Source organism: Crocuta crocuta, unplaced genomic scaffold (assembly GCF_008692635.1).
Source record: "Crocuta crocuta isolate KB4526 unplaced genomic scaffold, BGI_CrCroc_1.0 scaffold142, whole genome shotgun sequence".
NCBI classification, from domain to species: Eukaryota; Metazoa; Chordata; class Mammalia; order Carnivora; family Hyaenidae; genus Crocuta; species Crocuta crocuta.
The window spans coordinates 1,257,409-1,284,689 of record NW_027528892.1 but is presented as its reverse complement, the minus strand read 5'-3'; the positions used below and the strand labels follow the sequence as shown (position 1 = coordinate 1,284,689).

Sequence of the window (27,281 nt, the reverse complement as noted above, 5' to 3'; positions counted from 1 at the left end):
GGAGAGGCGGTGGGAGGGTGCAGGGAGGGATGCAGGGATGCAGGAGGAGAGGGGACGGACGCGGGGCGAGGGAGAGAGACGGGGAGCGGGGAGACCGGGGCGAGATGGGGCTACACAAAGGGAGGCGAAGTCTGGCCTAGAGGCACATGGCGACAGGGGTGGAGACGAGCGGAGACGGGCGGCGCCAGGCAGGGGCGCGCAGAGCCGGGAGAGGACGAGGGGCTGCGGGGCTGCGGGAACCGACGCGGAGACGGGAGAGTTGTAGGAAGGGACGGAGCTGGAGCGAGTCGGACGCGGAGACGCAGAGCGAGGCCGAAGGAGGGAAGGAGTCAGCCAGAGGGATGGAGAGAGGTGTGCAGAAACGCAGACGCGATGGAGAAGGGGAGAGAAGGGGAGGGCGAGAGACAGCGACCCACAGAGAACCAGAGAGACACAGGTGAGGGAAAGAGACAGGGAGATGGGGGAGAGCAATGGGGAAGCACAGAGAGACAGAGACAGAGGGAGGGAAAAGTGCAGGGGTGAGGCGCAGGGGGAAGAAGGGCAGAGGGATGGAGGGTCAGAGAGCAGGGGAAAGTGGGAGAGAGAGGCGGACGGGGATAAGGGGGAGGTAAAACCCCAGACAGGTGGAGGCACAGAGAGAGATGTAGAAAGACAGAGCTGTGGAGAGGGACAAAGGAGAGAGCTGGGGGCCGGGAAAGACCTGTGGCGTACACAGGTGGCAGATTGTGTGCTGGGGAAGGTGAGGGCAGACTGCAGGGGCAGAGAAAGAGGGAGACAGGCAGAGAGAGGGAAGAATTTGGGAGTCTCAGATCATCTTGGTTCCATTCCCCCATTTAGGATCGTCAGTACTCCACAGAGAAGCTTCCAGAACCCTCTCAGCTCCCCGTGCACGGTTTTAGACCCCTGAACATTCTTTGCGCCCGCCATAAGGTCCCCTCATCTTCACGTGGGCCTCCATACAGTGATACGTGCCCGCTAGAGCGCACCCCTGGATCTGTGCTCAGGGAGATCCACATAATCCAGGACTCCCCCGTATCAGGTACCCAAAGGTGTTAGACACCCATTTCATCCCTGAGTCCCCTGTAAAGGAGACCCAAGAGCTTCTAGTCTCCTAGACAACCAGCTTCGTTCCATAAACCTTTACTGGACACCAAATCTGAGAGCTGGCACTGTCCACGAGGTGAGGGGGCACCAGAGAGCCACATCAACGAAGGTCTTTGCCCCGTGGAGCTCCCACGGCAGTGGACGCAGCAGGTGATAAACAAGAGAAGCAAAATGTATGTTCTGACAGTCAAGTTTCTAGAGACAAGCGCTAAAGTGACGGTGAAAGCAGAAAGGGGTCAGGAAGTGTTTGTTGGGTGGGTAGGATTTTTGAGACGGTGCCAAGAAAGACTTCTCCAGTGAGGGGACATTGAAGGAAAATGAAGGTCAGAGCTGTGTGGACAAGTACCTTGCATGCAGGGGACAGCAAGTGCAAAGGCCCTAGGGTGCATCGTGGGAACACTGAGGGGTCAGTGGAGGAGCGAGCGAGGGGCAGAGAGAGAACATGAGGTGAGGACACAGATCGTATAGGGCCTTAGATGCAGGGTGACCATATGCCTGGTATTCTGTAATTACCATCATCATCATTCGGTTTTCTGTAATTGTTAATGAGGGTTGTTAATGAGGCCTGTTTGCATTGTGAAGTCTTGCTATACATCGAAGACTGTATGATCACCCTACTCATAAGGTCATCCCAAGGACTGTGGCTTTTATAGGGTACCTGGGGAGTTTTTCTGTAAGCTGGCATTATGTTATACGTGTATTAACATACACGACGTTACATACAATTACATGCTATGTTTACACAGGCTGTATGGTACCGTGCGTAACATTTTGTACATAACATGAATTCACTTGTGCATAGGTGTACCCACGGATGGTAGGCTGAACGACAGCCCCCAGAGATGCCCACATCCGAATTTCCCAGAATCTGTGCCTATGTCACCTTATGTAGCACAAAGGACTTTGCAGATGGAGTGGGTTGACGATCTTGAGACGGGCAGATGACGTCCCTGTATGTAATCACAAGGACCCTTTTGAAAATGCGGCAGGGAAGGGTCAGGGTCAGAGAAGGAGATGGGACCCTGATGCCAGAAGTCAAAGTGATGCAGCCGAAATCCAAGGAACGTGGGTGGCCTCTGCAAGCCAGAAAAGGCGGGAAGCAGACTTTCTCCTACGGCTTCCAGAAGGAACGCAGTCCTGCTGATACGTTGGTTCTAACCCATAAGCACCATTTTGGACTTCAGACCACCAGAATTGTAAGATAATAAATCTGTGTTGTTTTAAGCCACCAATTTTTTTGTAATATCATTTATTTTTAAACATTTGTTTATTTTTTTTTTTGAGAGACACAGAGAAAGAACGTGAGAAGGGGAGGGGCAGAGAGAGACAGAGGGAGAGAGAGAATCCCAAGCAGGCCCCACTCACTGTCAGCACAGGGCTCCACGATGGGCTCGATCCCACGAAATGAAGAGTCCATGTTTAACCGACTGAACCACCCAGGCGCCCCTTTCATAATTTGCTAAAGGCAGCAATAGAAAACGCATACAATAGGGTACAGGGCGTTAGGGGAGGGGTAGGAGCCCAGAGCCCTGTCTGATGGCTGTTTTGCTCAGTCCTACAAACACCGCCCGCGGGTGCACAGGGTTGTCGTGTTGTCTCACCATTTCTGTACCAAATACAACCTCGCACACCCCGGGCCCGGCAGCACGCGCAATCCACGTGCGACAGTGCGGCCCACCTGAGATGAGTACGACCTTCTCCTGGCGGGGCAGGGCGGGACCTCTAATAGAAGACTCGGACCAGGGGTTAAGCCCAGCTCAAGGCAAGTACCCCTACAGATCAGGCACGTTACCAGACCTGGGCCCCAAACATGGTGGGCAGAGCCGGCGACCTCCCAAACCACCTCGTCCGAGAGTTCTGCTTTGGCTTCAGCCTCCAGGAATCCTGTCCCGTGCACCTGGCAGAACCCAGGGAAGATTCCAAGAGGGAGAGGCTGGGTGATGATCGGTGTCCGCACGAGCTGAAGCGGGAACGACGGAACCCCTTTGACGACTGGGGAGGCTGAGGCCAGGAGAGGGGTGGAATGGGCCAAAGGTGATTACATCAGACATTAGGGGCGAGAACCCGGGGCTCCAATAAAAGATGGAGCAGGCGGCCAGGCGCAGGGGAAAAGGCCCCAGGGCGGGAGACCAGCACCACCTGCAGGTAGGGGGTGGGGCCTAACGGGGAGCGGCCCGCACAGCGGCACGGGGAGGGGCTTAGGGGNGGTGGGAAGGGCTTAAGAGCCGGAAAGCCTCCTGGACCTCAGCTCCGGCCCAAGGTTGGGAGGGAGCGCCGCGAACTTCCGGGCGAGTTTGGCGCATTTCCGGTCAAGATGGCGGCGCCCAGCAGAGTCAGGTGCGGGCGACTCTGTCTCTAGTAGCGGCGGTGACTCGCGGCCCGGGGAGGTGAGGCTCGGGTTAGTGAGGTCCGGCCCGCCCCGGCTCCCCTCTTTGGAGAGGAAAGAGGGGATTTGTTGCGAAGACGTCAAAGGGAGGGCTTGTTGCCAAGGGGGCAGGGCAGTGGGGTTGCTAAGAGACGGGAACGCACTTAGTGGAGATGGGGGAGGGGGTTGTTAGGTTGCTAGTTGGAGTGGGTGGGGCCTGTTGCGAGGGTGGAAGGAGGGGCGTGTGACTTTGGGGAAGGGTCCTGTTGGTCCGAAGGAGGGAAAGAGGACTGTGGCTAAGGTGGGTGCGGGCGGAGTGGTTTGGGGTCATGGGGAGGCGCCCAGCTCCCCTAAAACGCCGCCTTCTCAGCAGACCCCCAGGAGTCGACCGGACGGGACGCTACCTCAGCGGTGACCACCCCCTCCCCCAGATAGATTCTTCCCTTCACAAACAGCCCATGGCGGACCAAGGCTCGGGGGGCAGCCGCCTCCCCCTGGCGCTGCCCCCGGCCTCCCAGGGTTGTTCCTCAGGGGGCAGCGGCTCCTCGGCGGGGAACTCGGGACACCCTCCGCCCCCGCGAAACCTCCAAGGCCTGCTGCAGATGGCCATCACGGCGGGCTCTCAGGAACCAGACCCCCCTCCAGAACCCATGAGTGAGGAGGTAAAGGGTGGGGACCCCCGGAGGTGGGGGGAGGGGCGGGAGTCCGGGTGTGAGGGCGTAGTGGGCTGTTTGTGGCAGGTGGGCTTGTGGTAGACTGAAGGTCAGATCTCAGGAGTGCCTGGGTCCTAGCACCCCGCCGGGATGCAGAGTTGCACAGTAGCGTCGTGGCGAGAAGGAAAAGGGAGCCCGGCAGACCTGGTTTCAGCAAAATATCCAGCTGTGTGACCTTGGGTCTGGCACTTCACCTTTCTGAGCAGCAGGTCCGTTATTTGCAAGTTGATGATGATGATAAAAGTAATAATAGTACTTCATAGGGTACTTTCTTTTTTTTTATTAAAAAATTTTTAATGCTTTATTTTTTTGAGAGAGAGCGTGAGCAGGGGACGGTCAGAGAGAGAGGGAGAGACAGACTCTGAAACAGGCTCCAGGCTCTGAGCTAGCTGTCAGCACAGAGCCCGACGCCGGGCTGGAGCCCATGAACCGTGAGATCATGACCTGAGCCGAAGCTGGACGCTTAACCGACTGAGCCCCCCAGGCACCCCATTCATAGGGTACTTTTGACGTTCCAGTTTAAGTGGGGTCCACACAGCGCCGGGCACATCGTGCTCCTGAAGGCAGCAGGCTGTTCTCATCCAGTGCAAGCTCTGTGCACAGACACTTAGGTTTTGCCTTTAGGCTTTGCGGGTGGCTGACTGTGTGACCTTGGGCAAGTCACAGCTTTTCTGTGCCTCAGTTTTCTCATCTGTGAAGTAGGGATAGCCATACTCACCTGGGAGTGTCGTCTTGGAGATTCGTAGCAATATTTGTTATACGTGATGTTTAGTTGGGGATAGTGATTACACTATACGAATCATTGTGCTCATCCAGTGACATCATTGAACGCCGAGGATACAGAAGGATTAACATCTTGCCCAAGTTTATCCAGGATTTGTGACCACAGAGCCCACATATGAGCACTAACAGGCCTGGTAGGGGGAAAAAAATCAGTGGCCAGCTCTCACCTGTCATCTTATTTGACCTAATAGGCAGCATTTGATTCTTATCCACCTCCTTGGTCTCCTCCTTCATTTGTTTTCTAGAACAGCAGTGTCCTGATTTTCATCCTTGCTCACCGGCTCTCCTTCCCATTTCCTCTGTTGGCTCTTCCTCACTCCCTAGCCACTGAGCGATGGCGAGCCCCAGGCCTCTTCCCTTGCCTACCTGTGCTCACTTCCTTTATGTCCTCACTTTGTTGAGACTTCACCCTGACCGCTCTCAAATGTCTGTCTCCAGACCAGTGGTTCTGATTTTATGCCTCTCCGGACATGTGACGACGAGTGGAGACCTGTTGAGTTGTTCAGCTCGGGGCTGGGGGGAGGAGAGCAGGGGTGCTGCTCAGCGTCCTCCAGTGTGTACACCGCCAGCAGAGCCGCCCAGCTCCATGTCAGTAGAGCCAGGGTTGAGAAAGCCCGGTCCGGCCGGACCTGAGCTCCAGGCCCTCCTCAGTGTTTTACCGTGGGCGGGTTCTAGATCTCCCAAGCTGGACGAGTTCAGAACTGGGCTCTGACCTCCGCTCTTCATGCTCCATACCTGCTCCTCCCCCCGTTTTCCCCGCCTCCTTCTAGTTGTCCGGGATGGAAACCTAGGCGTCCCTTCTCTCACACCCCATTGCCACTCTCTCCGTGAATCTGATGTCTAGAAAGTTGAGAGTAGAAAAGACACACGACAGAAACCTGTTGATTGAAGGAACAGTCAGCTCTCAGATGTTGGCTGGTAGTAGTAACAACTGTTATGCACGAATGAATCATTGACAGAGGATTGCTTCCCCGGTCTTGCACCCCAGAGGCGTCAGTGGCTGCAGGAGGCCATGTCAGCTGCCTTCCGGGGCCAGCGGGAGGAGGTGGAGCAGATGAAGAACTGCCTCCGAGTGCTGTCCCAGCCTGCGCCCTCCTTGGCTGGCGAGACGGACCTGGCCGCCGACCAGCAGGAGCGCGAGGGGGCCCTGGAGCTGCTGGCCNCACCCTCTGCCTCTTGCCCCCCCTCCCAGCTTCCAGTGTCTCCCTCTCTAGTCTGCTCCCACATGCGACTGCCCTGTCTCTTCCTGCTTGGTCCCCTTGCCATCAGGAGGGGACCTTCCCTCTCCACCAGCCTGGCAGCAGGTCTGCCTCCCTGACATTCTCCCACACTGGTCATTTCTCCCTAGTCTCTTGGGAGTGCGCCGTCACTCCCTGCAACATGAGTGCAGAGGTGGTTCTGGGCGGGATGGTCTGGGAAGGGCTCCCCAAGGGGTGCCATTTCATCGGAGACCTAAGTGGAGGAGTGAGGTACGAGATTAGCTCCGGACAAAGATTCCAGGCAGAGGCCATGACCAGTGCAAAGGCCCTGAGGTGGGAACACTTCTGGGATGTGCGGGATCAGCAGTAAGGCCAGCAGAGCAGAATGGAGTGAGTGAGAGGAGAGAGGTAGCAGGGACGTGGGGCATGTGGGGCCTTGCAGGCCGAAGTCGGCACGTGGGGTTGTTCTAAATGCCAGGGAGCTGGTACGAAGACTTTCTACTTGATTTGCAGGGGCGTGATGTAGTCACTGACACTGTGTATTCGTCTTTTCTGGCTGTTTCACATCAGTGGAATCATAGAATATATGGTGTCTGAGTGTGATTTTTTTTTTTTAATTTTTAATGTTTTATTATTTTATTTTTTTAAATAGTTTATTATCAAGTTGGTTTCCATATAACACCCAGTGCTCATCCCCACAAGTGCCCTCCTCCATGCCCGTCACCCCCTTCCCCTCCCCCTCCCCATCAGCCCTCAGTTTGTTCTCGGCATTCAAGAGTCTCTCATGGTTTGCCTCCCTCCTTCTCCCCCACTATTTTTCCCTTTCTTCTCCCCCACAATCCTCTGTTAAGTTCCCCCTAATCCTCCTATACGTGCAAACATATGGTAGCTGTTCTTCTCTGCCTGACTTCTCTCGCTCAGCATAACAAATTTTTTTTAATGTTTTATTTCTGAGAGAGAGAGACAGCGTGAGCAGGGGAGGGTCAGAGAGGGAGACACAGAATGGGAGGTAGGCTCCAGAGTCTGAGCTGTCAGCACAGAGCCCGGCGCGGAGCTCAGACTCACGTGCCACAAGATCATGACCTGAGCCAAAGTCGGACACTTAACCGACTGAGCCACCCAGGCGCCCCCTGTTCCTCTTGTAACACCCTATTGTTCAGCTAGGTCGTATGTCTGCTTATCCATTCATCAGTTAGCGGACGTTTGGGTCATTCCCCCCTTATTGAGAAAACTGCTGTCGTGAACATTGGCACAGGTGTCTGTTCGAGTGTCTGCTTTCCGGGGTTTTGGGTATTTGTGTAGGAGTGGTCATGTGACAAGTCTGCGTTTAAGTTTTGGAGGAACTGCCAAGCTTGCCAGTACTTTACTTACAAGAACGGGTGCTGGGCTGCAGTTTGGCGAGCCCCGGTCTAGTATGCGGCTCTCCCCCAGGGAGATTGGGGATCAGTACCGGCATTCGGTGTGTGCAGCCCGGGACCCTAACCCCCAAATGCTGCCGTTTTTGAGACACGCCGGCCTTGCAGAGATGCCTGGTTGGGTGCCTGGATGAAGCCCACACTCGAGGCGGGCTCCCCGCGAGGCAGCCTGGGAGCCTGGACGAAGCCCACACTCGAGGCGGGCTCCCCGCGAGGCAGCCTGGGTGCCTGGACGAAGCCCACACTCGAGGCGGGCTCCCCGCGAGGCAGCCTGCCCCTGCAAACCCCCCTGGCGCGTTCACTTGTGAGGGCGGCCGTCACAGAGCCCCGCATGATGGGAGGCTTAAACAGGCCTCACACCTCTCCCACCTCCGCAGGCTGGCGGCCTGCGATCCAGGTGCGGGCAGGATCGCTTTCTTCCGGCGCATGCTCCTTGGTGTGCAGACGGCTGCCTTCTCCCCGTGTCCTCACGCGGTCCCAGTCGTGCTGGATCCGCACTCACCCTGATGACCTCACTGTGCCTGGGTGACCTCTTACACGGCCCTGGTCTCGCAGTACATTTCCTTCTCAGGCACTCGGGGCCTCAGCACACGAGTGTGGGGGGCAGGCACAGCTCGGCCCCGCGCCTGAACTCTCACGCCTCTCTCTCTGGCACAGACTTCTGCCAGCTGTCAGGCATGCACCTGCTGGTGGGCCGGTACCTGGAGGCGGGGCCCGCAGGGCTGCGGTGGCGGGCGGCGCAGCTCATCGGCACGTGCAGCCAGAACGTGGCGGCCATCCAGGAGCAGGTGCTGGGCCTGGGCGCCCTGCGCAAGCTGCTGCGGCTTCTTGACCGGGACGCTTCCGACTTGGTGCGCGTGAAGGNGCCTGATCATTCGGTTCTTCCCATGACCCGTTGAGACCCTGTGCCGGGTGCTGGGACAGGGCTGTGAGCTCGCCAAGCCCGTCACTCAGAGCCGGACCCTGATGCCACGGGAACACCACTCGACCCAACAGGGTCCTCGGCCTCTGCTGACCTTCTTGTCGGGAGGAGGGGCCGGTCCTGTGCATGAGAGGGGGCTGCCACCCCATAGAGGTACTAGTGGCTCTCACTCACGCCGCCTCCCGGGGAACGGATGCCTGGACGGCGTTGATGCCAGCGCCTGTAGGGCAGGCTGTGTGCCAGGCCCCACGCCAAGGCCTGGCCGAGCGCCAGCTTCCTTAGTCCACACACACCATCTTGAGGTAGGGATACTGGGTCCGGGTCAAGGACGGACAGGCCAGGTAGCGCAGGTGACAGCCCGGGGTGCCCTGCAAGGATGTGCAGTGCAGGGTGGGCACCCAGGCAGTGCTCCCCACGGTGCGCTGGGCCCCCGTATTTGATGGCCTCCTTTTTTGTTTTTGTTTTTCTTTTCGCCAGTAAGCTTTGTTGGGATGAAATTCACAGGCTATACTATTTGTCTTTTTGTTTATTTGTTTATTCTTAAAATTGTTTTAATGTTTATTTTTGAGGGGGTGGGGAGGCAGAGGATGAGAAGCAGGCTCTGAGCTAGCTGTCAGCACAGAGCCCGACGCAGGGCTCGAACCCATGGACTGTGAGATCATGACCTGAGCGAAGTCGGACGCTCAACCGACTGAGTCCCCCAGGCGCCCCATCGTCCCTTGAAGTGTACAGTGTAGCGTAGTGCAACCGGTTCCGACCCCAGAACGTTTCCACCGCTCCCCAAAGAAGGCGCGTGCCTGTTAGTGGCCCCTCCTGGCCCTCTCCCCCCGGCCCCTGGCGGCCACCAGTCTCCCCACTGTGCATGGCTCGGCCTGCTCTGGACGTGTGCTGGAGGTGCGGCCCTGCACTCTGTGGCTCTTCGAGTCTGGCTTCTTTCTCCGAGCAGCGTTCTCCAGGCGTGTCTGCGTTTGTAGCGCGTAGACTTCCTCTGTGGGGTCCGTGAATGGACTGCGTTCTGTCTGTCCGGTCACCACTCGGACGTCGGATGGCGCCCGCCTCTGGCTGTGTGAACGGTGCTGGGTGGACGCCCGGCCTTGGGCGGCCTGGGCCCCGTGGCCGCTTTGCCTCTATCTGCCGGAAGCTGGAGGGGAGCCGCTCCCTCCGCTCACGACACTTTCACAACACTCGTGACAGCACACGCGTGTGCGGGGGCATCTACAGCAGCGGGGCCTCCAGCTCGCCCGGCGCCAGCGGGCCTGCTCCGCTCCCCCCGCCCGCAGACGGCCCGCCTCCTACAGGCCGAGGGCTCCGCTCCCGGGACCGCCCTGCTTCAGACACCGGTGGGAAGGTTGCGCCTCCTGGGGGCAGGGCACCTGCTGGCTCGGTTGGTGGGACATTTGACTCACGACTCGGGGTCATGAGTTCAATTCCCAGGTTGGGTGTGGAGGTTTACTTAGAGACAGAAGGAAGGAAGAAAGTTTGGGCCTCTCTTACTTCTTAGTTACTGGCTGTGTATTGGTGGTTCCCATGACCTGCTTCTTCGGGTTCGATGATTTGCTAGAATAGCTCACAGAGCTCAAGGAAATACCTATGTTCAGTGACTTAGAAAGGACACAGGTGAACATCCAGGTGAAGAGGGACGTGGGACACGGTCTAGAAGGGCCCTGAGGACGGGAGCTTCTGCCCCTGTGGGGTTCGGGCGCCCCGTCCCGCTGACATGTGGCTGCAGTCACTAGCCCACAGGCTCTGTGAGCCCCACAGTGAAGGGATGATTTTCTAATTTTAAAAAATTTTTAATTTTTTTTTATTTTTGAGAGAGAGACAGAATGTGAGAGGGGGAGGGGCAGAGAGAGAGGGAGACACAGAATCTGAAACAGGCTCCAGGCTGTCAGCACAGAGCCCGACACGGGCCCCAAACCCACAAACCGTGAGATCGTGACCTGAGCTGAAGTTGAACACTTAATTGACTGAGCCGCCCAGGTGCCCCTGGGGATGTTTTTTAAGTTTGTTTATTTGCTTTGAGAGAGAAAGAGAGCATGAGCGGGGGAGGAGCAGAGAGAGAGAGAGAGAATACTAAGCAGCCTCCACTCTGTCAGCACAGAGCTCGACTCGGGGCTCAAACCCGCGAACTGTGAGAGTGTGACTTGAGCTGAAGTCAGATGTTTAACCGATGGAGCCAGCAGGCGCCCTGGGGATTTTACGAGGCTTTCTCACGGCGGCATGATGAATCATTGATTTCATCTTCAGTCCCTCTCTCCTCTCTGGAGGATGGGCGCTGGGGCTGGAAGGGAAAGAGTCCTGGAAGAGGGGGCATCTGGAAAGTCACATGCAAAACTGGGGACACAGGCACACCGTGGGTGGCTTGGCCACAGAGGGTGGACAGAGAGACTCGGTTCCCCAGAGGTCCCAAGAGCCGGAGCAGGACGGGGGAGAGGCGCGGCAGAGTTGTCTTACAACAGCTTACATTAATCCTGTCTCAGTAAAAAAAAAATACCTAAAAAAAATAATAATAATGCTTGTGAGGCATGGGCCCCNCTGGCCTGGTCCGGGAGCAGGAGGCTGGGCTGCTGCAGTTCCTGCGCCTGGACGGCTTCTCTGTGCTGATGCGGGCCATGCAGCAGCAGGTGCAAAAGCTCAAGGTCAAGTCAGCGTTCCTGCTGCAGAACCTGCTGGTGGGCCACCCCGAACACAAAGGTGGGGCGGCCAGGGCAGGGGCCCAGGGTCGATCCCCACGGGAGGGTGGGGTGTGTGTGTGTGGGAGGGGTGTGGACCGCCCCTCTGACCCCCAAGACCCTTCCCCCAGGGACCCTGTGCTCCATGGGGATGGTCCAGCAGCTGGTGGCCCTGATCCGGACAGAACACAGCCCCTTCCATGAGCATGTGCTTGGAGCCCTGTGCAGGTATGCTGGGGCCTCCGAGAGGCCGGGGCTGGGCCAGCCGCCCACCCCCTCCGGGGCTGGCCCCGCCGGGCTCCCGCCCACCAGCCTCCCCAGCCTCCTCGCTGCGCTGCCGCTGGGACGCGGGAGTCTGGGCCTTTCCCGCGGAGGAGGCGGCAGGCTCGGGCGCTGGCCCTCCCTGCGCAGTGGTCTCCTCCCTTGTAGGGCTGACAGGGCAGCCTGGGAGGAGGGGCCGTCCTATCCCGCTGCCCCGCACACGGTACCTGCAGATTAGTGTCTGCGAGAGAGGACGCAGTGTAGTGGCTCCGTGCCAGGCTCCGTGCCAGGTGCCTTGTTTTGTACAAGTCTCAGCGCAGGCGCTGGGGTGGTGGGGATGGCCTCAGGTCTGCATCCAGAGAGGGAGACTGAGGCCCAGCATGGGGAACTGACTCGCCCAGGCTGCGGTGGGAGCAGCGTGGGGGCGGGCCTGTGCGGGGCGGGGTCCGAGGAACGCTCTCCTGTCCCCGCAGCCTGGTGACAGACTTCCCCCAGGGCGTGCGGGAGTGCCGGGAGCCCGAGCTGGGCCTGGAGGAGCTGCTCCGCCACCGCGCCCAGCTGCTGCAGCAGCACGAGGAGTACCAGGTACCGCCCGGGCTGCTGGGGCTGCTGGCGCGGGGCGGGGGCGCACGGGGTGCCTTGGCGCTTTAAGGGGTAAACAAGGTCATGTTCTTATGATGCAAATTTTATGATTATTTAGGTCTTAACAGATTTTTAACAGCTACGTATTTATTAGATTGCTAAATAGCAAACCTGATAAATAACAACCCATTAAATAATTGAGTAAATAAACAAGAGATAAGTAATTCATGTAATTAGGTAATAAGTAACAAGCGATAACTCAGATAATCAATAACAAATAAGTGATAAAGAGCGACTAATTAAACATTCGTATAGTTTAATTATTTACATGATTAAGTATTTAGCTGATGATACGTGCCACCCTCCCAGGACATCTGTTCCACCGAGTCTGTTCCTCTGCGACACTGTCGAGAGTTTACAGAGGTGCTGAGAGGAAGAGCAGGGGTGCCCAGGAGGGGCACAGGGTCCTCTCCCAGGGGCTTGCCGGCCCTCGGCACAGGGACACGCGCAAATCCGTGCCCACGGATCGGGGGGCCGTCCTGGCCTGGGCTCGCATCCACCTGCGGAGTGTGTTAGTTGTTGCGACCGATCCCCTGGGCTGCCTGGTGGCAGGTGAGGCCCGGGCCCCGGGGGGGGACCCTGCTGGTGAGGGAGGCCTCCTGTCGACCGACCAACACCCTTTTTTGTTTTTTAAAATTTTTCTTTTTACATTTATTTATTTTTGAGAGACAGAGAGAGACAGCATGAGCAGGGGAGGGGCAGAGAGAGACGGAGATACAGAATCCGAAGCAGCTCCAGGCTCTGGGCTGTCAGCACAGAGCCCGATGCAGGGCTCGAGCTGACGAGCCACGAGGTCATGACCTGAGCCGAAGTAAGATGTTCAACCGACTGAGCCCCCCAGGTGTCCCACTTAACAGCTCTATTGAGGGATGGGGCGCGTGGGTGGCTCAGTCAGTTGGGCGGCCAACTTCGCTCAGATCATGATCTCACGGTCCATGGGTTCGAGCCCCACGTCAGGGTCTGTGCTGTCAGTTCGGGACCTGGAGCCTGCTTCAGATTCTGTGTCTCCCTCTCTCTCTGCCCCTCCCCTGCTCAAGCTCTGTCTTTCTGTCTCAAAAATAAAATAAACAGCTCTATTGAGGGAGAAGTGTCACGTAATAAAGTCCACTTCCTGGAAGTGTGCAGTGTGAGAAGCCTAGACGTAGGGATACGCCTGTGGAAACCTTCATCCTTCCATTTGCCAGGGGCAGCTCGCGCACGCTCACCCGTGAGCCAGGCCCTGATCTGGGCGCCGGGGGTTGTTGAGGAGCAAGACAGTACAGTCTTCGTTCTCATGGGGGCTCAGGGGTGATAGACACGCAGACACACAGAGATAACATATTTACAAGTACATCCGTAGCTCGCGTGCGTACGTATGCATACATAACACATGCAGTATTTGCATATGTGTAATTTAACATGGGTAGCAGGACATCGGGAAGGTATAACTACGTTGAAGAGAAAACCGTGGGTGGGGGGCAGAGAAGGGGGGGCGGTGCCGTGTTAGTGTCCTGCGGCTGCTGCAACCCTACCACAGACGGGGTGGCTTAACGCAGGGATGCGTGCTCTTGCGGTTCTGGGGACTAGAAGTCTGAAGTCAAGGTGTCGGCAGGGCGCTGCTCCCTCTGAAGGTCCTTCCTCTTCCAGCCGCTAGTAGTCGCTGGCACTCCTTGGCTTCTGGATGTGCCACTCCAGTTTCTGCCTCCGTTTTCATGTGGGCCTTCCTCTGGGTCTCTGTGTCTTGGAAATCTTTCCGATACTTGGAGGTCTGCCTTAATTTCAGCATAACTGACAGGTGCAGCTGGCGCGGTCCTCCATCAGGCGGTTCTGTCGTGACTCAGTCCTCTTCCGTAGGTATTTCGTAGGTAAATTTGAGAGTTCAGTTTCAGGAATGCTTTCTCGGGAAGAGGCCCTGTAGTCACGTGGGCCAGCAGCGACACTGCGTGGGAGGGTCACGTGAAGTCTCCCTGTGCCCCTCGTCTTTAACCTCCCAGTGCCTCCCCCAGTTCCGTGCGTGGCCTCCTCAGATGCTCTGTGCACACAGCAAACATGCGTGGAAACTCTTTTCTTCCTGGCTCTACTTTGTGCACAACCGACCCGTCCTGACCTCTTTTCTGTTCCTTGCCTCATTCCCTCATAACATCCCAGGGAGGGGTGTGGCAGGAGGGTGTGTGTTGGCGGCCGGGCTTTTCCCTGTTTCCTTTTCGCACTGCAAGGTAGGTCCGCTTCTTTTCGCGTCTGGCCCCCGTTAGTGGACATGCTGGTTGCTGCTACCGCTCTGCTCAAGGAATAACCTTTTACATGTTACTTTATCTGCATGCATGTGGCTATAGGCCAAGTTCCAGAAAGGGAAAAGCTGGGTTAAGGTAGGTGGCAGTGAAGGTACAGAGTTCAGAGCTAGGGGCCGCTTTGTTAGCTCTTGCCAGGTTGCTCTCGACAAGGGTTGCCCCAGTTGAGGAGGGAGCTCAAGGGTGCCATAGCCATTTGGCCGTTTTTGCCAAGCTGATTGGCGAAAAGGAGTATTCTAGTCCCTTTGCGCTTCCGCCGTGAGTAAAGTCGGACGGCTTTCATTTCTCAAGAGGTGCTCGTTCATATCCTGTGCCCGTTCATCTACGGGGTGGTGCTTTCTATAATTGATTTATTAAACCTCTTGAAGTGTTAGCTATGTTAGCCTTTTCAGACGAGTTGCAAATATTTTTCACCCTGAACTGTTGTTCTTTCATTTTGTTTCTGGCATCTTTTTGCCCAGCAGATCCCTTTCATGTTCACACAGTCCAACCTTGTGGTGGGGTCTGTACCCGTGGAAGGGGTTTTAATTTTAAGTGGTGATTAGTAGGGGTCGGTCATGCCTGGGAGTTAGAAGGAGCCCAAGGGGGCTGAGGTGAGACACACCAGTGGGGTGAGGTGGGGGCCGGGGGCCCCTGGTCCCAGGCCAGCAGTCCAGACACGGGTGAGATGAGAAAGCGAGGCCTGGGTCTCAGCTGAGATCTGAGAACTGGAGGCCTCTGGGGCGGGCGGTGGGGAGGGGAGAGACCNGAGCTGGAGTTCTGTGAAAAGCTGCTACAGACCTGTTTCTCCAGCCCGACGGATGACAGCATGGATCGGTGAAACCTGGTGGCTTATCACCCCTGTCCGTGGGAACCCCAGGCCCCCTGCCTCCCGAGAGAGCAGGGCCTTACTGGTGTGTGGCCAGGGCGTGCCAGCCAGTCTCTGCTCAGCCCCCCTGTGGGGGCGCCCGGAAAGGCGCTGGCTCCTTGGGTCCCACCTCTCGTGCTCTCACACCCTCCCCTTCTTGTGTCCACTGTTCTAATAAAAGTATTTCTCCTCCTCCGGCTCATTCATTGCGGCCTTCGTCACTTCCTCTGGAGGGTGGCTGGGGGATGGGGCACCATCTGAGGGGACCTAGGGAGCCACGGAGGAGAGGGCAGCGGGAGGAACCTGGAAATACAAGTGCTGCTCCCCAAAATCCAGAGCCATTGTCTCTTCTCAGTCCCTTTTGAGAGGGAGTGTGGGGGACCTCGCCCTCCTTTTTGACCACCCATCGTCTCTGGGTTTTCCTCTGCCTGGAGAACCCCCACATTTGACCCCCCGAGGACCTGCCCTGAGGCGGGGAGCCAGGTTACTTCCCGGGCACAGGGGCACCCTGTGCGGAGGCGCATCGTGTGACTTCAGCCCCACGCGTCAGAGCCCGCCGCGGGGCTCCTGGGCGGAGATGGGGGAAGGTGGGAGCACGCGGGTGGGCACCCGTGGAGGTGGGCAGGAACTGCTCTGCCTGCCCACGGGCCTCGTTCCGGCCGCAAAGCGCCAAGCGGTCCCCAGCCTGCTCAGAGATTGGGGCCCTGAGACATGTCTCATCCATTTCATGAATTCCTTGTCAGCTAAACCAGGTCTCGTTTGCAACCAAGGCTCCTGGCCAGTGCTATCTGTCAGACGAGGAATGTGAGCCCAGGGTCTCGATGCACGGGCAAGCTCGCACAGCCAGGTTCCGGACCTGGGCTGACTTCAAAGCTGTGCGCCTCCCCTACCCTGGTCTCCTAGCTCCACTTCCTGTAGATTAATTCCTCTTGTGGAATTTACTTGTACTCTTGGGATTTGGGATGGAGCAATTATTTCACCATTCTCCCCAAGCTCAGGATAAATCAAAAGGTAGCTACACGATCCAAGAATTGGAGCTCAAGTATCACCTTTATTACCATTACAGCCAATCGGAGAAAGTCACTTTAGTCTTGCTACATATGCACTCCGGCATTAGACACGCCTCCTGGTCACAGGCAGCACTGGGCAAGCACAGGCCTCCCCTTCGGTGCCACAGGCCCACACTGGGCAGGCTGGCTCGAAGGGAGAGCTGGAGTGAGCCACAGTGCCCATCTAATCTGGCAAATTGTCCCTCAGCCCCTAAAGGGGTGGAGAGGCCAGGAGGGACACACTAAGCAATAGAAGTGCCTCCATGTGGAAATGTGAACGATGGGGAATGAGTGTTCCCACCAGACACTTTAAGAAGCACCTTCCAATTCTATTACACATAACAGCATTGTCAACCTGTGAGTCCTGATAGGGTGGAGACCCAGATTTCAGTCCTTAAAGTTGCTGCAGCTTCCCGGGTTCTTCCAGACTGACCGTGTCAACTTCTCAGGTTTCATTTGGTGGTTGAATATGGCTCCTCCTTGTCTCTCAGTTCCTGAGTTTATGTGTTAATATGGCAACTGTGCAAACATACCGGGAACAAAGCAAGTGGAATGCCGAGTAAAAGATGAATGCAACAGAAGATGACGAGGAACAGAAGGAAATGCCTCACAATTGCTTCAAGCTGGATTAAAAGGACCTGGGTCCATTTAAAAAAAAAAATCCCCAGGTGGCTCAGACTTCGGCTCAGGTCATGATCTCACAGCTGGTTGGTTTGAGCCTCACGTCAGGCTCTGTGCTGACAGCTCAGAATCTGGAGCCTGGTTCGGATTCTGTGTCTCCCTCTCTGCCCCTCCCTGCTCTCTCTCACGCCCCCCCCCCAAAAAACAAGTAAACATTTTAAAAAATTTTTTAAATAAAAACAAATCCCCAATGATGAAAAGTTTAAGATTGGCAAAACTAAGGAAACAAACAGAGGACTGTGGTGGATTGTTCAGGAAATATTTGCTCCCTCCCACTCCACCTCCATGAGAGAAGTACACTTTCCCACCCTGTTGGCGTGTGGAGCATACGTGCCTGCCCCCTATGACTTTGGGCTTGATTGTGTGACTTGCTTTGACCAGTGGATGGTGGCAGATATGAGGCAACCTGAGACTTGAAACGTGCTAACAGATGGGCTTGACCTCGGGTGCTTCTGCCTTTCCTTGGGAGATGGTGCCCTGGATAGCCTATGGTGCCAGAACAGGAGAGGCATGGGAAGCAGAATCAGCCTTGTCCACCTTCACAATGGGCAGCTCCAAGCTGTGAACGTGATAGATACATGCTGCTGAGGTAGCGATTGTTACGCAGCACCAGCGGATAACTGATACAAGGGACAAAAAACAGCTCATGCAACAAATCCACTGGAAATAGCAAGGACCAGAAGAGACGTGATAATAGGCAGATACAGGTGGAAATGAGAAAGATTAAAGCAAGTACAGAGGAGCTAACAAATGTGAAGAGCAAACGAATAACTAGCATCCTTGCAATAAGGAGGAAACGAGAACAAGAAAATGTACTAAAATATATGATTCCGTAAAATGTGTCTGAAATTTAAAAAAAGTAAATCTGCGGGTGAAAAAAATGAAAGGAGTCCGTACACGCACCCACTCGTGTGATCCTTTCAGTAGGCCTGTAACACGGGCAAGGGCCTATAACAAGTCGGGGAAACTGAGGGAACAGTAATGACAGGGCCTCGGCAACCGCGCGGGAGAGGGGTCCTGGTTGGAGAGAAAACCGGGTGCGGGTCAACCAGGACCTGGATCCTAGAGCCAAAGCAGGGATATAATTGGAGGAGACCGGATAGCGAAAGGATTTCCAAAAGGAGCGAGTGGGAAGAGAAATCCTGGAGCAGGATTTATTCTGGACTTTGGAACGGAGTCGTAGAGAAACGCTACTCGAGGGCAGTGGCGCCTGCGCGTTGGGTTGTCTGCGTTTATTCCGGGAGACCGTTGGCCCAAACCAACGCAAGCGCATCCGCAGCCGCGTTTTGGCGGCGCCAGTGGGGTGTGGTTGGGCCCCGCGCGCAGGCGCACTGCCCGGCCCAGGCGCACCGCCTCCTCGCACCCGGACGGCGGCGGGTAGGCGGGGCTTCCTGCGTGCCCCNAAGAGCCGGTCCGTTTGGGGAAGGGGGGCGGCGAAGGAAGTGAGCCTCGGCTTTCGTCGGCCGCTGCTCAGTCCTGCGGCCTGTCCGGACTGCCGAGGACAACGTCTTCCCTGACCGGCCTTTGCTTTCCCGCGCGGCGCCGGGCCGGGCCGGGCCGGGCCAGCCGGGGCCACTTCCNAGGGGAGCGGCCGCCGCGGGCCCCCGGGTCCCCTGAGCGTCCCTTAGCACTCCAGGTCTCGGACCCCGCAAGGTCCTGAGTCTCCTCTCGGCCTTCCGCCAGCCAGCCCACCTCCTCGGTCTCCCTCCGATTCTCTGCTCGCTTCCAACTTCCCCTCCTCGGACTCAGTCCCACTGCCCTGGGACATCTCCATCCTTTCCTCCTCAGCCCCTTCCCCTGGAACACCCCCTTCCTGCTCTTAGACTCCCCGCCTCCGACCCTGACCCTGGCCCCGGGCTCAGGCCCACTAGAGTAGGGAGGCTCTCCCTGTTGTCTTCCCGGCTTAGCGTGTGAGGAGGGCTCGGGTAGCAGCCTGCGGAGCCAGCCAGGCCGGGCAGGGAGCCGAGGCAGGGACCAGCCCCAGGCCCTGCCCTGGGGAGACAAAGGCCCGCCGGACAGTCACAATTAGGGGTGTTGTGATGGAGGTAGCTCCGGGCATGCAGGCCGCAGAGGAGGGGCTGGAGACACTGGCTCTCTGGTGGCGTTCTCTCGGAGGGACGAGGAGGGGATGACAGATGGAGAGTGGGAAGAAGGGCCTTCCGGGTGGAAGGAACAGCACGTGCAAGCCTGTGACGGTGGGAACCTGGGAGTGGTCTGCGGAAGTGTTGGAGGGGCGGGTGGAGGACCTCGGTGCGTCCGCTTGTCCAGCCCCTCGAATGTGACCTCCTGGTTAGGGTCTTTCTTGCTCGCTCTTTCACACACCTGCGCCTGAGCTGAGGCCACAGACTTTACCATTAACGCCGGCCTGAGAGGCAAGATGTTTCTGGAAAGGAAGATGTGTTAGGTGTGGTGCGGGGTTCAGAGTGGTAAAGAAAGTGGGGTGTGAAATGGTGCTGGTGTCCCTACTCTTCTCACCAGGCGGCTCTGGGGGCAGCCCGTAGCCTAACGCACTGCACAGGAAGTGCTCCGTGATCAGCAGCTTTTAGGAGTATGACTAGGTTTGGGATTCCGCGTCACAGTGGCTCTCAGCTTGGGGCACTTGTGCCCCCCAGGAGACATTTGGCAATGTCAGGAGACACCAGTGGTTACAACGAGGAGGGTGCTGGCTCCCGATGCAGCCCCCCGCCCCGCCACAGAGGATTTTCCAGCCCCGCGTACCAGCAGTGCCATGGCCGAGGAGCCCTGCCTTCTACCTTGGGTGTCGTGCACAGTTTTGCCTTATCTGCCCTGTTGCTACCCATGAGCAGCTGTGGGTTCTGAGTTGTGTATTTTGATTTACTTTCGTATTTTCAGTGAGTTTTGTTGGGTCATCTGCTGTTTCTCTGCATCAGAGGAGAGCCCTCTGGCTCCTGCCTGCCCCGATCACCAACACTTTTTTCAGGATCTATGGAAGGTGACTTTAGCAGGTCACTTTCCCCTTCTGCACTTAAGTTGTTGTTGTTTTTTTTTTCCCCTTAATTAATTCAACAAGTATTTCTAGCTGTGGGTCTGGCCTTATACTAGGTCTTGGTAAATTGGCATCTTCCAGAGGGAGACAGGTGACTGAACAGGCAGATCCTGTCACAAAGCACCCAGATGCTGTCATGGGGTAAAACCACGGAAGCTGTGGAAGTGTGGAGCGGGCCCCTAACGCAGTCAGGGGAGGCTTCCTGGAGGAAGTGGTGTCTGTGCTGAAGCCTGAAGGACCCAGGAGGAGCAAATTGGGCCCAAAGAGCTGGAGGGAAGGCAGAGGGAGCAGCCAGCCAGGGCAGAGGCGAGGGTGCCCACGAGCAGTCAGGTGTGGCGGGAGTGTTGAGCGCCATGCGGGTTGCAGCAAGAGATGAGGTGAGATGAGGCCGGGGAGCTTTGGTGAGAACGAGAGGCCTTCCTGGTGCCCCTGGCTCACCAGCTCTGGGGCAGGCCCGGCACGTGGGGGGTGGGGACACGCCCTCCTTTCCAGGCCAAGCATGGTTTTCTCTTTGAACACCCGCTTTATAGATCTTCCCGTGGGAGGTGCAATCTTGCAGTAACCTGAGGTGTCTCTCGAGGGAGGAGACGGAGTCCAAGGCCACAGGGATTTTGTTTGGAGAAGCAGGATCAGAACCCAGGCTGTTCTGACTCTGGATCTCCCTGGAGCATTGACTCTGCTCCTCTTCGTGTTCCAAGGGCTATTTCAAAATCTGTTAGTTGTTTTCCCTTTTTTCCTTTGAACCCGTAACTGATCCAAGTGACCGTCCGGAATGTGAGCTTTCAGGCCCCTCCTCAGTCCTTGGCCAGGGGTCTGCAGTCTTCTACTTGCTAATCACTCCACCTCCCGGGGTCGGACCCAAGCGGCCACCTCCCCTGGGAGAGCGTGAGCTGGCTTTCCCAGGCCATGGACGGGTCCCGGCGTATTGTCCCCTGTGGCTGTGGTCGGGTCCCTCCTTCCCTGGCCCCAGCGGCCCCTTGTCCCAAATGGGTGTCCTGCTGCCGACCTTGCTAGGTCTGGGCTGCGCTCTGCATGCTACTCAGAGGTCGTGGGGTCGCCGTACTGTTGTCCTGTCCTTGGAATCGAAGTTGTCTACCCCCTTCCCAGACTTGGCAGAGAGCTGATGGCTGGGGAGACTTGGGGGAGGTGGTCTCACAGTCCTTGGACCTGCTGAGCCCTGCAAGAGGCTGGGGCTGGCCTTTCGGTCGTGGGTTCTCCCCCCTGCCAGGGCTCACCTAGCTCGGGCCCGCAGCCTGTGGGCCTGTGACGGCTGAGGGCGGAGGCGGCTGCAGGCCAGAGAAGGTCTCTCCCAGCACCAGAGCCCGTGGAGGCGCTCGCGGGGGCAGGCCCCGGGCAGACGAGGGAGGCGTGGAAGGTGAAGGGCCGGGCCCCGGGCCCCCCCGGCCCCGACGGAGACGGTGGAGGCAGATCGGCAGCGCTCCGGGTCCTGCAGCCAGGCCCTGTCCGAGCCCGGGCGGGGCGGGGGCGGGGGTGGGCAGGCTCCTGAGAGGGCAGCTGCGGTCAGAGGCCTGAGAACAACGCCGCAGGGCAAGAGACCCGAGGCGATGGTGCCAAGCTGGCGGGGAGAGAGGTAGTTTTCGTTTTTAATGGCTTCCTTTCTCATTTACAGTTTCCCCTTCTTCCGTTTGCAGCCAGTCATGGTTTTCAAACGGTCGCTAAAAACCAGTGGTAGTCACTTCCGTTTTCTTGAAGTTTGCTAAAAGTTGCTTAGGGTGGGGGTGGTGGGGTGCTAGGCGCCTGCCGGAGTATTTGAATGACCTGGGTCGCTCAGGCAGATGTGTGGAGAGCATGGCTCTGGGTTTTCTGTTTTTGAAGCTGTCACCCCAGGGTTAGCGTCGGGCTCCTTCCCTTCCTTTGGGAGGGTCTGGGACACACAGGAAGGGGCCGCCGCCAGCCAGGTGCTGTGTCGGGACCACCTGCCTGAGGTGGCCCTTCTCACAGGACTCTTCCTGAGGGCTGTGGACCCATTTCACAGATGAGGAGATGAGGCTCCAGGACACCAAGTGCCTGGTCCAGGCTCACCCCAGTAGAGAGTGAGATGGAACCCCCCTCTCTGGTCCATCTGATTCCCAGGGCTTCCAGCAAGTTGTGTGAGCTGTATGTGCGTGTTCTTCTGTGTGCGAGTGTATGCGTGTGAGCTGTGTGTGCGTGTGTGTTCTCCCGTGTGTATGTGTGTGAGCTGTGAGTGCGTGTGTGCTCTCCTGTGTGTGAGCTGTGTGTATGCGTGTTCTCCTGTGTGTGAGCTGTGTGTGTGTGCGTGTTCTGTGTGTGTGAGCTGTGTGTGCATGTGTGTTCTCCTGTGTTTGTGAGTATGTGTGTGAGCTGTGTGTGCGTGTGTGTTCTGTGTGTGAGCTGTGTGTGCGTGAGCTGTGTGTGTGCATATGTGTTCTGTGAGTGTGTGTGTGAGCTGTGTGTGCGTGAGCTGTGTGTGTGCATGCATGTTCTCCTGTGTGTGTGTGAGAGCTGTGTGTGTGAATGCATGTTCTCCTGTGTGTGAGTGTGTATGTGAGCTGTGTGCGTGCATGTTCTCCTGTGTGAGTGTGTATGTGAGCTGTGTGCGTGTACGTTATCCTGTGAGCTGTGTATGTGCATGTGTGTTCCCCTGTGTGTGTGTGTGCGTGCACGTTCTCCTGTGTGTGAGTGTGTGTGTGTGTGCGTGTTCTTCTGTGTCTGCATCACTGTGTCGTGTAGAGCTTGAGACGTGACACCTTTGTAGGGTGCCAGCCACCACTCACTTGCATGCGGTCCTTGCAGTGTCCTCTGATTTTTGGAGGAGCGGCCTGAGGTTCTGAGAGGCCCCTGGAGCCCATACCCCATCGCACCCAGTACCTTCTGTCTTACTGTGGCTGGGCCCTCCCCTACCCACCCCTCCCCAGGTCTCTGGAAAGCAGCTTGAGGAAGGAAGCCCTAGCTGCTGTCCAAAACCGGCCCGCCGGAGGGGGGCAGGTTGGGGATGATGCCCGGAGCCCGCGCCCTCTAACTGGGTGCTTTGGAAGTGGGCGGGCCTCAGCTTTGACAATTTCCACCTGTAGACAGGAGAGCAGGGCCGGCAGAGTCTGGTTCTGCCTCTTGGTGGCCGTGGCTCCGTCCCTGTGGGCCCCTGTCCCCATGTCTCTCAAATGGGAATATTCACTTCCTTGTCTTGATGTGGAGACCAGGTGCCCATGCCAGTGCATAGCTGCCCCTCAGCTGTGGGGGGCCCTGCTCAGTTCAGGGACACAAGTGTGGAAGGGGAGCCTGCGCTTGCTCTCTGTGGCAGCTTGGGGACACGGGGTATGGAAGGGGAGCCTGTGTGCCCTCTGTGGCAGCTCGGGAACACGGGGTATGGAAGGGGAGCCTGCCCATGCCCTCTGTGGCAGCTCAGGGACACAGGGTGTGGAAGGGGAGCCTGCGCGTGCCCTCTGTGCTTCAGCTTTTCTGGCAGCTGGCCAGCTGCTTTTCTGGTCAGCTCTGGGTGACTTGGACACAGAGTGAGGCCTGGCCCTGTCACCACAGGCCTGGGCAACTTTGGTTTTGTGTTTGGTAGTGGTTTTCGTTGAGATACAATCCATACGTCATGTGGTTCATCTATTTAAAGTGTACAAGCTGGTGGTTTCTAGTGTATTCGGAGTGCAGCGGCCGTCACCATAGTAGGTGGTTTTCATTGAGGTATAATGGACAGAATTGTGTACATTCAATTCTAGAACTTTTGTGTGTGTTTTTTTTTAAACATGCTTTTCCCAAAAGGAAATCCCATACTCCGTAGCAGGCGCTCCCCACCCCCTCGCCCCCGGCTCCCCCAACTCCTGAAAACCACTCCCCTGCTTTGGCTGACGTTTCACTTGCGTGGCGTCCCACAGCACGCCATCCTTGGAGACTGGCTTCGCTCCTTGGGCCTAGGGGGTCCTTTGACGTCTCTGGTCTCCTGCTCACATGACAGTCGCCCGTGGAGAAGGAGGTGGGCCTGGCCCCGCGTTCGCCTGGCCCAGGAGGTGTGCCCGCATCGGCCACCAGTGCCTCGGGGCTGGCGTCACCTGTGGCAGCCCTTAGTTCTCTGGCCTGTAGCACAAGGCCTGTCACAGACTTGTTACTCAGTGAGAGGGGATGGCCATTGAGTGTGGAAGGGTTTCTGGAAAAGGTCTAGGATCCGAGCAAACAGAGGGATTTGCCTGTGTGCAACGGAGACTCGCCGAGCGCTTTAGAGCATGGGGGGAGATGTTGGATGCTCTCCCCGCCGCACGGCCTGGGGACGCACACTCGGCACGGGCTCAGCCCACCCTCGCCCTCCTCCCCTCCCCACCCCCACCTGTGACTGTGGTTTAACAGTGGGGCTGGGGACGTGGGGAAGCGATGCCCTGGCAGATACGTCACCTGCTGCCTCAGAGGGGGCAGGGGCCTTATGATGGGGGAGGGGGGTGCAGATGGAGGTATCTTTCTGCTGCTATTTCTGAGCAGAGTCGCGTACCAGGTTGTGTGCTGGGTGCTGCCCATCGTCCGGTCAGGGCACCAGGCACATGCACCATGTGACGGCACATTGCCGTGCAGGCCGGGCTGTACGTCCCAGAGGCCTGCTTCCACCTTCTCAGGGCCTAGATGCCTGGCAGGAGACCCCAAGGATGAGAAGGAGCGGGTTACCGGGGCATCCCAGGCCGGCGAGGCAGCAAGAGCAGAGTTGCTAAGAAGAACCAAGGCCTGATGTGCTCTGCACACAGGAAGGCCAGTGTGTCCAGTGCAGGTGAGGAACGCGGTGTGAGCGGGGCTGGAGGAGCCGGCCACGCAAGCCTGCGGCCAGGGCGGGTTTAGACGTGTTTGAGAGCAGAGGGAAGCCCTCAGGCCCCTGAGCACAGCTGCAGGTTAGACAGGCCCCCCGGTGGCTGGGTGCCGGGCAGGTGTGCAAGGCTGCACCCCCCTGAATTCAGAGGTGTCTCCTGAGTAAGCGCTAGACTTGTTGCTGAGCGTCCCACCGAGCCCCTGAGGCCCAGGAACGGGCCGGCCAGTCAGAGCCTGGGTGACGATGGAGGAGCCGGGTCCAGCTGGCCCGCCCAAACTTGGGCCTGAGCCTGCCCGCTTCTCTGTAAGCGAACAGGACGAGGCCCCCCACCCGAGACCTTACCTTCCGGGGGGCCTCACGTGTAGAATGGGGCCATCCATACCATCTTGGGGCTGTCGTGACAGTGGGGGAGACGAGGGCCAGGCGGTCCTGAGAGTGGTCAGGACACAGTGTGGGAGGCCAGCGTGGCGTGCAGTCAGGGAAGGGCCCCCATTCCTGCGATGCCGGGAGGCTTCGGTGTCCAGCAGGGGGCTGGGCAGCACTGTCCTGCGGGCACCTGCTCAGGAGGGCCGCACACGCCTGCGTGGCAGCTGCAGGATGATGTGTGAGGGCCAGCCTGTAGCTTGCCTGGGGAGGGGTGGCGCAGGTGTGAGAGCTGGCGCTGCGGGAGTGGAGGTCCCAGGGGAGGCCCGGCTTGGCCCGAGCGGGGCTGGAAGGCTGGCAGGGACCCCTCAGGTCTCAAGTGCCGAAACCCAGGGAGCCCTTTTGGGCTTCTGGCCGCGAGTGAACACCAGGCACTCAAGTTGGTGTTTCAGAAAAGTGGCCAGCGTGGGGTGGGGTGGAGTGTGGAGGGCTAAGGGGCGAGTCCCTGTGTGCTGTGGGACGGGACCTCCGGGCCCGTGGGAGGGCTCCCACTGTCCTGTGGGGGGCCTGGCGCCTGCTGCTGTCGTCCATGGCGGCGCCGCCTCCGCTGCCATCATCCTGGGCCAGCGCCGAGGAACCACCAGGACCCCGGGATTTGGGATCGTGGCACATTTGGAGCCACCTGTTCCTGGGCACGGTGGGGCGGGTGGAGGTGAGTGGTCTCCTGCAGAGGCTGGGTGCTGACGGCGGGGCGGGGGGCGCGCGTGGAGGTGAGTGGTCTCCTGCAGACGCTGGGTGCTGGAGGCGGTGTCCTGAAGGGAATGAGGCTGCGCGTGTCCCCCTCTGCCCTGGGTGTAAGCCCTGACTGCTTCCTGATGGAGTCAGAGCCACTTTCTGCTCTGGGCCTGTGCTCCATTTTTGGCTGACAGGTTTTCCATGGTCGGGGTGATGTGGGGCAGAGAAGGTGAGGGAGGGCCCCAGTCCGTCATCGGTGGCCTCTGCCTCAGGTGGTCTTCACACGGCAGGTGACGAATGTGGGCTCTGGGCGGCACCTGTGTGGCGCTGGGGAGCCCCACTCTCCTGGGCGTGCGTTGTCCGTCTTGCCTCGGGGTGGCGACACCTCCTCAGAGGGGCCACGGGTGCCCTGCGTGGGGGAGCGTGATGGCAAGTGCAGGGCGGGGCTTGCGGGGGGGTCTGGACTGGCAGCCATAGGCTTCCGTAGGGGCCTGGCTGAGTCCATGAGATAGCGGGCTCAGACCCGCAGCACCCAGGGGTGCTCCTGGTGTAGTGCTCCCGGTGGCAGCCAGCTGCTTGGGCTGGGCCGGGGGTGCGCCACGGCCTGTCCTCCTCCCCACTGAGTCAGTTACCCTGTCTTGGTGCCTTCGGGCCCCAGTCAGCGGCTCTTCTGGGAGGGCCCCTCCCCCTGCTTTTCCTCTTCCTTGTCCCGGGCCCTGGGTGGGGGCAGGTGGGTGTGTTTGTGTGTGTGTGTGTGTGTGTGTAGCATCCAGGCAACAGCCACAGCCCGGAGAGTCATCTCAGACTTCCCTCTGCCACCACCCCACGCCCTGCACATCGCATGGTGATTTGCTGGGCTGGCCGGCAGCCCCGAGCTGGCGACCATGGGGCATTTGAACTTGTCCAGCAAATACAGATTGAAGTGAATCTGATGCCAGAGGCTCTAGGAAGAGCCCTGCTCCCGCCCCGACTTGGGGGGTCCCTGCCCAGATTTGGGACCGTGGACACAGGCCCTGGACGGGGACAGGATCACAGAGCTCTTCTCTGCAGGCCCCGTGTGTGCAGCCCACCCCCACCCCCACCCCCTGGGTCTTCACCCAGGCGTGGGGGCAGAGGGCTGGTCAGGACCGTTGGCCCCGGGTGGGCAGTGACCCCCTGGACTAGAGGGTGGCCCTGTCAGGCTGCCACGGTCGTCCCGCAGTAGGCGGCTGAGGTTGGGGGGGGCAGGGCAGAGCAGAGCCGGCAGAGGCTGTTGTGTGACAGGCCCCTTCCCCAGGGCGCCATGTTTTGGAAGTTTGACCTGCACACGAGCTCACACCTCGACGCGCTGCTGGAGCGGGAGGACCTGAGCCTGCCCGAGCTCCTGGACGAGGAGGACGTGCTGCAGGAGTGCAAGGTTGTCAACCGGAAGCTGCTGGACTTCCTGCTGCAGCCACCACACCTGCAGGCCATGGTGGCCTGGGTCACCCAGGAGCCCCCCGCCAG

At 58.3% G+C, this 27,281-nt stretch overlaps 2 protein-coding genes and 1 long non-coding RNA gene across 4 annotated transcripts in view; all 3 read left to right on the top strand.

The window, feature by feature from the left end:
• Window positions 1–160: 160 nt before the first annotated feature.
• Window positions 161–2,324, top strand: LOC144225653 (uncharacterized). Of its 2 annotated transcripts, none has more exons than XR_013333359.1 (3): window positions 161–351; window positions 838–1,277; window positions 1,907–2,324. It is a non-coding gene; the product is annotated as an uncharacterized LOC144225653 (long non-coding RNA). The 2 variants fall into 2 exon arrangements; XR_013333358.1 differs by having other exon boundaries at window positions 161–436.
• A 1,402-nt stretch (window positions 2,325–3,726) lies between these two features.
• Window positions 3,727–15,382, top strand: HSPBP1 (HSPA (Hsp70) binding protein 1). The gene is made up of 8 exons (XM_077756970.1): window positions 3,727–4,131; window positions 5,954–6,134; window positions 8,204–8,444; window positions 9,006–9,022; window positions 11,040–11,195; window positions 11,305–11,401; window positions 11,908–12,019; window positions 15,086–15,382. Exons 1-8 carry the CDS (start codon window positions 3,799–3,801, stop codon window positions 15,161–15,163), a joined length of 1,215 nt encoding a protein of 404 aa, XP_077613096.1. The 5' UTR covers window positions 3,727–3,798; the 3' UTR covers window positions 15,164–15,382.
• A 3,660-nt stretch (window positions 15,383–19,042) lies between these two features.
• The window catches only part of PPP6R1 (protein phosphatase 6 regulatory subunit 1), an 18,711-nt gene continuing 10,472 nt past the window's right edge, over window positions 19,043–27,281 (top strand). Inside the window, 2 exon segments of the mRNA XM_077756931.1 lie at window positions 19,043–19,115; window positions 27,073–27,276. Coding sequence (XP_077613057.1) covers window positions 19,056–19,115; window positions 27,073–27,276 — 264 coding nt within the window. The 5' untranslated portion in view covers window positions 19,043–19,055.